The sequence below is a fragment of the Malus domestica genome, chromosome 03, assembly GCF_042453785.1.
Source record: "Malus domestica chromosome 03, GDT2T_hap1".
Classification (NCBI taxonomy): domain Eukaryota; kingdom Viridiplantae; phylum Streptophyta; class Magnoliopsida; order Rosales; family Rosaceae; genus Malus; species Malus domestica.
The window spans coordinates 6,424,690-6,435,747 of NC_091663.1; the positions used below are offsets into that span (position 1 = coordinate 6,424,690).

At 37.2% G+C, this 11,058-nt stretch overlaps 1 protein-coding gene across 1 annotated transcript; it reads right to left on the bottom strand.

Annotated features, from left to right (window-relative positions):
• Nucleotides 1–3,950: 3,950 nt before the first annotated feature.
• LOC103418999 (transcription factor DIVARICATA-like) lies at nucleotides 3,951–6,173 on the bottom strand. Its single transcript, XM_070818881.1, has 2 exons — nucleotides 4,899–6,173; nucleotides 3,951–4,671 (listed from the first exon to the last, which is right to left on the bottom strand). Exons 1-2 carry the CDS (start codon nucleotides 5,327–5,329, stop codon nucleotides 4,179–4,181), a joined length of 924 nt encoding a protein of 307 aa, XP_070674982.1. The 5' UTR covers nucleotides 5,330–6,173; the 3' UTR covers nucleotides 3,951–4,178.
• Between the last annotated feature and the right edge of the window lie 4,885 nt (nucleotides 6,174–11,058).

The following is an 11,058-nucleotide window of genomic DNA, read 5'->3' on the forward strand; positions in this document are numbered from 1 at the left end:
TGGAATAGCGAGTTTCCTTTTGTATAAAGTTGAAGTTTCAAGTAGTAAATCACCAGAAGTTGTTTTTAGTTTTTCATTTTTTTTCTCTCCCTCAATTTTCTCAACCTTTTTCTTTAACCATCTGTTGGAGAAAAGTAACACATCGGAATGTCTACTATATGACGTGCACAACGTTATTATTAGGGGTGGATTGAATCCGCCGAGGGGTTACACATAGGATGGACGGATAGGCAAGGTGTTCAACGATGAAGACGAGAGGTTTTATGTTCGATTAGGGGTGAATGTTATGGACAAAAACCCTACACCGGATATGAATGAGTTTGATCAATTCATGGGTTTATAAGGGTAGGAAAATAGTATCACCTAACAGAACCTGTGTATGGTTATAGATCATTAGTCCAACTCCGAAATCAGTTCCACAAAAACCTTGTTATGAGGGAGAAAAAACTTCAAAACGAGCATCCAGCCCATGTGGCTCGTCTCGTCTCCTATATTCTAACCCTCACCCAATGCACATGTCCGTCACTCTTTGAATTTGTTGTTGTACCAGTAGTGCGGCAGCCTTACTGAATACTCCCTCATTCTAAGGATAGAGATGGAAAACTCAACTTCCAAAAGTATGCTTGTAGTGTCATTGGACTTTATGGAGCTAAATAGTAGGTAATAATTGTTAGCTTGTCTTACTAGATGGCATTGCATATAACTAGTTCAAAGTAGCACTTAATTAGGAGCAAGATTCTTCTTCCAAATAAATAAAAGAAGGAAGGCTAAAGGAAATACATACAAGTCAATCATATTCCCACCAAAAGAGAATCTCAAATACAAACAACAACAACCAAGTTTAGTAGGGCTGACTGTATGAATGTTAAAATGCTAATGTGCTCAATTTTACTTCAAATCTTTCGTTAGTTCCAACAAAAGAGAATCTCAAATCCTCTGTGTGTGTGTGTGAAATTATAATAATACATTGACTAAGAGAAAAGGGTAAAGTAGTCTTTTTGCTAATAAAAAGCTACTTAATTAGTAATCTGAATAGAGAACAATCAAAACTCTTTTAACATTTATTTGGGTAAATTACATAAAACTACCTCAATTATTAAGTCATTAACAGTTTCATACCTCGTCTTTAAAAAGTTTCAATGTCATACCTTATCTTCGAATTTGTTGCAATGTCATACCTTCCGTCAGTTATCTGTCAATTCCTTTGTTAAATGCTAACGTGGCACAAGGAGAGGCCCACTTTCTATTAAAATTTAATAAAATACTAAAAATATTAAAAAATTAAAAATTTAAAAAAAAATTAGCCAAACCCAAATCCCATCACCAACACAACCCCCCCCGGGGGGCCCCAAAACCTTCCTTCCAAACCCATAACCCCACCCCCACTTCCCTCTCCTCCACTCTCTTCACCTCACCTCCCATTCAGAACTTATTAAAAAATAAATTTAAAAAAAACCACCAGTTGAGGTGGTCCGACTTCGACGAGAAAGATGAGGTGGTCCGGGGAAGGAAAGGTTGGGGGGTGCGATGATCTAGACAATTTGGGTTCAAATTTTTTAATTTTTCTTTTTTTAAGTTTTGAATGGGAGGGAAGGTGAAGATAGTGGAGGAGGTGGTTGGAAGAAAGGGGGGGTTGCAGGGGAGGTGGGGGTGGGGTTCTGGGTTTGGAAGGAAGTTTTTTTTTTTTTTGGGGGGGGGGGGGGACGACGGATGGGGAAGATGGGAAGGGGATGGGGTTTCGTGGGGCGGCGGTGGGGGGAGGGAAGGGGTGATGGGATATGGGGTTTGGTTTTTTTTTTTAATTTAAAATTGTTAATATTTTATTAATTTTTTAATAGAAAGTGGGCCCCGTTAGCATTTAACAGAAGAATTGACAGACAACTGACCGAAGGTATGACATTGCAACAAATTCGAAGATAAGGTATGACATTGAAACTTTTTAAAGACGAGGTATGAAATTGTTAATGACCTAATAGTTGAGGTAGTTTTATGTAATTTACCCCATTTATTTAGTTGGTAGGTGCTGTACACAATTGAGGTAGTTTTATGTAATTTACCCCATATATTTAGTTGGTAGATGCCGTACACTTAGAATCACAAAACCACCATGATCAAAACCAAATCCTGCACAGAAAACATGAACCACAAAATTAGATTCACTTACCAAATCAAATCTGTTCTATATCCTGTTTAGTGCTATATATTATTATAAATTCATAATGAGGACTGTTTGACTCCTTACAGTTACAAGTCATTTGTCACTAACGGTAAATTACAGGTTGACACATATACTGAAGTGAGTTATTAAAATCACAAAATGATTTCCACAATCCTCACGTTGTTTATGTCTAATGGATCGAACAAATCAAAAGATAATCAATGAACATAAACAATTAGAGGAGTGTGGAAGGGAAAGGAAGGAATGTGAAAATCATAACCACGAAAAAAAAAAGACTTTATGTTCACGCATCAAATTGTGTTTTCAAGGAAATAATACTTCTTGCATGTAACGAGCCGAGTAATTTCTAGTGTAATTAAATCATTAATCAACATCCCTAGTAGGGATCTTCTTACCTAATTAGAAGAGGATCTCATAGTAACAATGCCGGAAAAGTGACTGAAGAAGCATAAGAGACTTGAGTTAGTGCAGGGAAGAGTAAGCATTTGGTCAGCATTTGATCAAAGTTTTGGACTTTGAAAGTCTTGCCTAGTCAACTTGCCCATTTTTGTACCAAAGTTTAGTGAGACAGTCTAAAAAGAGTTAAAAGTAGGCCGTCTGAATTGCCAATTACCATCGAATTCCAAACATAAGTGCTCTATGACTTGGTCTCTTTGAATTGAAAACCCAGCATCCACGGTCTTGATTTTTGTGGTGGAAACCAACTAGTTTAACTGCACAGTCCAAAGGCTAGTTAGGAAAGATTTAGATTAGGGAAGTGATTTCTGCAAATGTCTTTTCTCCCTCGATAAACTTCTATTTATTTCTGATTGAATTAATCTAATGATAAAAGCAACCTCAAGCCAACAAGGCTCCCTACTTTGCAAGGGTATGGGGAATCGACTATCATACTCATCATTGCCCTTGATTTACAAAAAGATTGTTTTTACGACTCGACCCCATGACATATCAATCATAAAAGAGAATTAATGGCAAAAATAAATAGAATTGTGCAAAATGAGAAAATGAGCATGCATGAATCATTCTCTTTATATTATTCCAAGCAGTCAAAGCACAATGTGAGATGCTCATAGACTTTTCTGTAATTTTAATTTTTCCCTAATTCTATTAAGTGGCAAAATTAGAAGTCATATACATCTGACTAAAATTCAAAGAGTAAAGAAAAATTAAAGCTTGGAAGATCCCCGTGCGTATTAAGTTAATCATAATTAGTACTAATCCTGGTCACAAGATTCATACTAATTATGCTTTCACAATTTGACAAAAGATGCTTATCTTGATTGTGCCTGTTATTTCATTACCATTAAAACTTGGAATTTCTATGTCTGCCATCTGATCTGGTGTATTATCTCCTTCCAGGTTCCATTCTTCACTAGAGGAATCATTCTTAAGGTATAAGATAGAGAACAGTCAACCGTTCAGCTTAGCGTCTTGCTTTAAGATTCTTAAGTCGGGAGAAAATATTCAGTAAGGCAGCCTCATTGACAAGTTGATTAGCCACTGTCACAGAAGTCCGGTGTGCATTGGAAGTATGACCTATGTGGGGTTAGATGTTGGGCCCGTTCCTTTGAGAAAGCATCTTACTCATCTAGCTGATTGGACTGCCGTACACAAGTTTTTTTCGCTAACCGGACTCTAGAAAGTAAAATCATTATCTCTCTCATCCATGCTCTTGTTCATCTTTTAGATGTCTTCTGCAATAATTCACCACTACCTTATCACATAAAAGAATATGAAATCCAGAGAGGGGCAGAACATGAAATCCATAGGGTTTGAGATACTTCAATTCAGTTTCAAATTTCATAAATTGAAATTCCAAGAAAAAACTTGGATCCTGTTCCCCTCAAATACTGCTTGGCTAACTCAAAGTTGTGAACAACATATTTACATTAAACCATGATAAAAAAAGGGTCGGATCAAGCTACACTAATGAACTAAAGGACCATAATGGCATATGAAGCTGCAGAGGATTGAGGACAGGAGAACTGCCACTGATAGATCATCCGTGCGGGTAGTGCTGCGAGGATTGCATCTGAAAACCCAAATTTTGCGGTCCATAGTACAAGTTATTAGCAGCACCTTTGTGCAGATCCTGCCCCTGCATTTTTTGTCCGTATGAACTAATCCCATAAGGATGGGAGGACATGAACATATTTCCATGCCCTTGATTAAAACCCAAGTTTACTCCACCGCCTTGCGGCTGATGCCACTGAAATGGAGCCCTAGCGGTGGCAGCAGAATTCGGATGCTGAGGCAGCTCTGGAGAGAGAGGACTTTTGTTGTCTGGAGACGGAGTTCTCATGTCGTTGAGATTGACAGTTGTTATGTCATGGATGCTGGCTCTTCGCTTATCCTTCCCCCCGGAAAGCTGCCTGATGAAGTACTTCTGTGCATGACTAGCGACCTGAGTCGGTGTTCGTGTCACCACAAAATTCCTCGAAATGTTCCTCCAGTCCCCCTTGCCATACTTCTTCAGTCCCATTAGGAACAGCCTATGCAAACAATCATCAAAATATCATGTCAAAACAATGTCTGACAAATAAATCACTTTAAAAAATTCTTAACCAACATAATTTTCAGATGCAATACCAAAGTTATATCTAAATTTCGTGCTCGAAAAACATAAAACTTCAATGAGATCATGTTCTCGGAAGAAGTTAGAAACTTAAATGCTTACTGAATGACATTACGTTCTGAAATTTTCACTGGGGAAACTTACTTGTGTTCTTCTTCGGTCCACGGAACCCCTTTCTTTCTTTCGTGATCCGAAGGGCGATTCGACGAAGATCTCTTGCCGCCAATCCCATAAGACAGCTGTTTGAACCCATCATAGCCACCGTGTCTGTTCACCCACTCCAATGTGAATGGAGAGGGGCTGTATCCCGGAATCGGAATAAGCCCTGCTTCTATCTTGCCAACATCAAGTTCCAATTCCTCGTACTGCTTCATGACGTCCCTCACCGTCTTCCCCGGTATCATCTCCGCCACCTTGTGCCATCGGTCCGGCGCGTCCTTGTCGTACACCGCCAGGGCGTTTTCGAACATTTTGTTTTCCGCCGGAGTCCATCTCGCGCTCTTGCTCTCTTCGACAAGCCTATTCGAAGTCGAAAAATAGGACGAAGGGGACAGAATCTCCATCTCAAACTTCATACTATCGAATTAAAGAGCTCCAATTCACGCTCGCATACCGAAAAACTCGAAGGATTTGAAGAAACAGAGCAGGGGAAGGAGAACCCTTAAGAGGGAATGCAGAGAGAGATAGAGAGAGGGTGGAGGTTTCAGAGGGATGAAATGAGTGTTAAATCAAGGGGCATTTTGAAAGGAATCAGAATACTTTTTTTCTGAGGAATCTAAAAAGAACCCAACTTTTCGAAATCCAAACAAATATCTTTCCAAATCAAGAAACTTAAATTAGCTTAACTTGCACCTAATCCAAAAACCCCAATAACCCTAATGGGATCTGAACCCATTGAAGCTTCAAAGATCATAGACCGAGAACCAGAAAACGTTTTCAGAAAGAGGAAAGCTCACTTGTACCTGCAACTTCTTGTTCTTGTTCTTCTTCTTCAATTCTAACACATCCCAATTTGGAAAGAGAGAGAAACTGAAAAGAATGGGGAAAACCCAATTGGGGAGAGGAGTGAGAGAGGCTCTGAATTTCAGAGGAGTGAGAAGTAAAAGTTGGGAAAGGTTTCTCCTTTCTTTTTCTTTTCTCTTTGGCGGCCCTTTGAGCAACAAAGAAAAGAGAAGAAAGAAAACAAAACAAAAGTGTAGTGTTTGAGCTATGAATGGAAAGAGAAAACTATAGCAAGCTTCAAGAAATGAATCTCAATTTTTGCTAATATCTTTAGAGAGAGAGAGAGAGTTTGAAGGTGGGTGGCAGTGATTGGAGGGTAAGGTGTTTGTAGATACTTCAAATTATGAAAAAGTTCCCTCTTATTATAATACTAACTCTGTTTTTGGGGTTATTTTTATTGGTTTGATTTTTCATAACAAATATAAAAACTAAGGTCAAAATTTCCTTCTTATTTTTGAGTTGGGAGGAAACAGTGGGTTGGCAGCTTATGATTATTGATGGAAGCTCACCCCTCTAATGACTTTGCGACAAATTTAGGAGGGTTGCCCGACAACGTCATTCTTAAAAACAAAACTTTAGTATGGTTTTCGTAGTATGATAATTATAAGTAGATTTGGCAGTTTCTTACATGATACGTTAACACGAAAATAACGGATTTTAGGTCAACACAATAACTAATCGGGTCGTTATCGGGTCATATGATAAGAACCTGTTAATAACATGTCCTTAAAAAGTTTACACGAGAGTGACACACGGGTAACCTATTTCGACACGATAAGAAAAATGTTATTTTGATGATTTTAATTTTTTAAACTACTAAAAAAACTTACTATAAAATACAATAGATATAATGGATATGTATATATTGTTGATTAATTATTATTGTATGTCTATATAAATTTTAAAAATTTAAGTTTTATTTATTTATTTTTATAGTATACTCTAGGCAAAGAGTGAGATAAAAAAAATTATAAAACACATTAAAAATAAAAATATCAAGAAATTTAAAAATACCAAAAATATTAAATAATTATAATAATTAATTTACAAGTGTGAAAATGTGAAAAAATATGCAAATACTCGTAATCGCATCCTCTACGCTTTGAGGATGGGTACATCGTCGTTTGATTTTTTAAAACCATACAAACCCTCATGAATAGTATTTTTAAGGGAGTTCAAAATAAATAAAATTCATAATTATTAATGTATAAGTCTGAAAAATGTGAAAGTATATATAAAGGCTCGTGATTGCATCTTCTACACTTAGGCGATGGTTACATGGTTGTATCTTCTACGCTTAGACGATGGTTATATTGTCACACCCCGCCCCAAAATATATTTATTTCGGGAGTTAATTTCAATGATAGGCCCAATTTAGAATCATGGTTAATTTATTACCATTACTTACATTTCTTTACTTCGAACAATTTAGTTCCGTACAAAACTATCCATGTTTTTCTAAATGTCAACACATATCTTTAAAGTAATGATTTAATACACTAACATTAGTCATCATTCTCCATATATTTTCATTCATCCCACGTCTAATCCATAACCATTATTCATTTACCAAAACATACAATTTCACTTCCAATTTAGAACCATTTCCCTCGCTTAGATCAAAATTTCCCTCTAAATATTAGTTCTCGAATATTTAAGACTACATCCAAACTCTATTAGACTGTCTACGTACCCTTGAGCGGGATCAAGCCTTTTGTAGTTCACATTTCCAAAATTCAAACCGAATATATTCAATTAATCCAATATATACCACAATTGTGTTAATATTCAAACCACAACAAATAGATCTCAAAAGCATAATTAGAATAACGAAACTCACTTAAAAACACAATTTCAGCTCCCTGGCCGTGCGCCACCGCACGTGCCGCCGCGGGTGACAGTCGGCCGCCCCGACTCACCGGAAAATTTAATTATTTCTAAAAATTCTCAAAAATTATAGAAATGAAGATCTCAAAGAGTAAAGCAAACTTTATACCTATGGCCAAGTCCAATTTGGCCGGGCCAAGTCCAATTTGGCTGGGAAAAGCTCCAATTTTACTAAAACCTGCTGGAACCCTAGAAAAATGGTGTTTTCAATTCGACTCCAAAACCGTTCCAACGCCTCAACCAATGCTTGGGCTTTGTTCCAGTGCTCAAGAAGAGTCTAATGGTGGAGGAAATTGATCGGATTTCTTTCAGAATTTTTCCCCAAGAGTCCCACGGCACCATCGTTGTCATACCCCATGAAAAGGACACCCTTGCTTCGAATCTATGGGTGATTAACTAAGGAGGAGGAGCATGATGATGTTTGCAGGTGAGGGAAGTCCCAATTCACTGGGGAAAATAGTGAATATTGCACCGAAATCAACTCGATGTGACCGGTTTTAGAAACAGATCACGGGTTGGAGATGGGTCAAGGGAAAATGAGGTTTGGTTGAGTGCCTCTCCACTCCCTCCTTTCCCTCCCTGTTCTCCTTCCTGATTCACCCTCCTCTTCCTCATTTTCCTCCTGCAACTCTCTTCCTTCTCCCCCCTCCTTCTCCCTTCATTTTTTTCTTTCTTTTTATTCTTTTATTTTTATTTTTTCCTTCCCTCTTTTCCACGACAAGCTCCCAAAATTATGGAGCTTTCTAAATTCATAGTAAAATGACCACTTTGCCCCTTTGCTCGTCCGTTTCTATTTTATTCGTTATAATTCCGCTTGACGAATGGTTTTCGCCTACACACTCATAGAATCAAATTCTATCAAATTATGCTAAGAATACGACAAGATATATGAGAATACATCCTCGTATAACTACATTATACCACTAGGGCATTTTTTTCCTTTTCCCACATATCGATAAAATTTACAACGTAAATTATAATAATTTCCAGAAATAAAAACTTTAAAATTCCCAATTCTATTTTCATAACCATAAATCGATTTATTTTTGATTTTCTCCACATATTCATAATTATATTATCTAATTCATATCTTTAAATTTTTCAGGGTATTACATATATGGTCGTTTAAATTTTTAAAACCATCCAAATCTCATGAATAGTGTTTTTTATTTTAGTGAAAAATTAATAATAATTATTGTAGAAGTGTGAAAATGTAAAAAAAGAAAATATACAATCACTCATAATGACAAGTTTTATAACTTGTGGGAAGGGGTCAACTCCGAAATCTGACACCATAATTCATAAACCTTAGATTTAAATTGAACCGTCCATTGTTATTTAGACTTTATTCTACTCACCAAATTTCATTTTTTAGATTTTCTTTTTTGAAAAGTGGTCTTTTAGTGGATTAGAAAAATGAACGGTTCAGATCGTTAATATGACATTCCGATATTTACGGTTAACTAAAAATATGAGTTGATGTTATATAGTTTCTAGAGACTTTATAAACTTTGAGCTATATTTTCACTAATGGTAATGCTCTAAACGTAATATCGACGATCTGAATTGTTCATCTTCCTGCATTCTCTAAGAGATCATGTTTTCAAAAAAGAAAATCCAAAAAGAAAAAAAAATTGGTGAGAAGAATGGAACGTAAATATAAACGACAATCAACGGTTAAATTTAGATCTATAGTTTATGGATTATGGAAAATCTTAGTGAATACATCATCAACATAACGCTTGAAAACAATATATCAAACCAAAGTTCCAATACCATTTCCCTTGGTGATTGATGAAAATTGAAGGGTTTTATTGTCAAAAACGTGCAAGGTTCCTCAACCTTGAAACGCAACTCTCTTCATTTTGCATATCTTTGAACATTTGTATTTTATAGCATGCACTAATGTTTTTTCATTAGACTCTTATTTTGGAGTATGTAAACTTGAAAGACAAATGTTTTTTTTTTTAATTATGTTTTGAAGTAATATTTATGTAACAATGTGGTATGTATATACTAATTTAGTATTATGTTTTTGTTGTGGTCTATTTTATCTGACAGAGGGACTAGGGCCGGTGGCAGAGAGAGAGAGGAGAGAGATGTGTGTTTGTAGAATTGTAGGGGAATGTGTGTGTTGTTATCCCTCCTACATTGTGCCTTTATTTATAGTAGTAAAGGGAGAGAAGATATTTCTTCTCCTCCAAGTAATACAAGTTGTAATAGGAAAGGATAACTAGAATCAAATCTTATCTAGGATTTACACAATCATACTTAAACTAGGAATGTTTACAACACTCCCCCTTGAGTGGGTAAATACTCAAGGTAGATTCAGCATCATGCAGAAGTTGAGGAAGTCGACTCGTCGGCATTGATTCCAAGGAACAACGCTTATTCTCAATAAGGTAGGAACTTGCATAAGTAGTAAGTCTCACTAAAAAACCCTAAGGCTATGGCAAAAACCCAAGTAGGGACAAAATCCATAGTCTAAGGAAAAATGCGTGAGAAATGCAAAGTCAAAAGAAACGTCTACAGGACGTCATCAGGGATATGACCAGCCCAAGGTGGGTGCCTCGTTAAAACCTAGTTAGGTAGCAAAAACCCAGTGGGAAAAATGCTCCTAATCGTAGGGAAAAAGAGTACATTAAGATCAAGCAAGTATCTAGAAGATACTCCCCATGAGTTTGACATAATTCCACAGAGAAATAGCAAAGTTACAACTCAGAAAGTTTACGCATACCAATTCCATGAACAAGCTTCTGAAACGTCGCCTTCGGTAGTGATTTGGTGAAGAGGTCGGCCAGATTGTCTTGTGATCGGATTTGCGTGACTTCAATCTTCTGATGCTCTTGTTGTTGATGTGTAAAGAAGAACTTCGGCGCAATATGCTTGGTGTTGTCTCCTTTGATGTAACCCTTCTTGAGCTGTTCGATGCAAGCTGCGTTGTCTTCAAAAATCGTCGTCGGGGCATTAACGGCGGGATGAAGATCACAGGAGCTTCGAATATGGCCCACTACTGCTCTCAACCAAAAGCATTCCCGAGTTGCTTCATGTAAGGCGAGAATTTCAGCATGGTTAGACGAAGTGGCAACTAAGGTCTGTTTAGTTGACCTCCAAGATATTGCGGTGCCTCCAACGGTAAAGACATAACCCGTTTGAGAACGCGCCTTGTGCGGATCAGATAAGTATCCAGCGTCGGCATAACCAACAAGGCGAGAATCAACCCGATGAGCATAGGGTGCGGCATCACTCGAGGATTCGTAGGGATAGAATAAGCCCAAATCCGTAGTACCCTTAAGGTAACGGAAGATGTCTTTCACGCCAGTCCAATGTCTGCGTTTTGGTGCATTGCTGTATCTTGCCAAAAGATTAACAGCAAAGGAGATGTCGGGTCTAGTGCATTGAGCTAAGTACAATA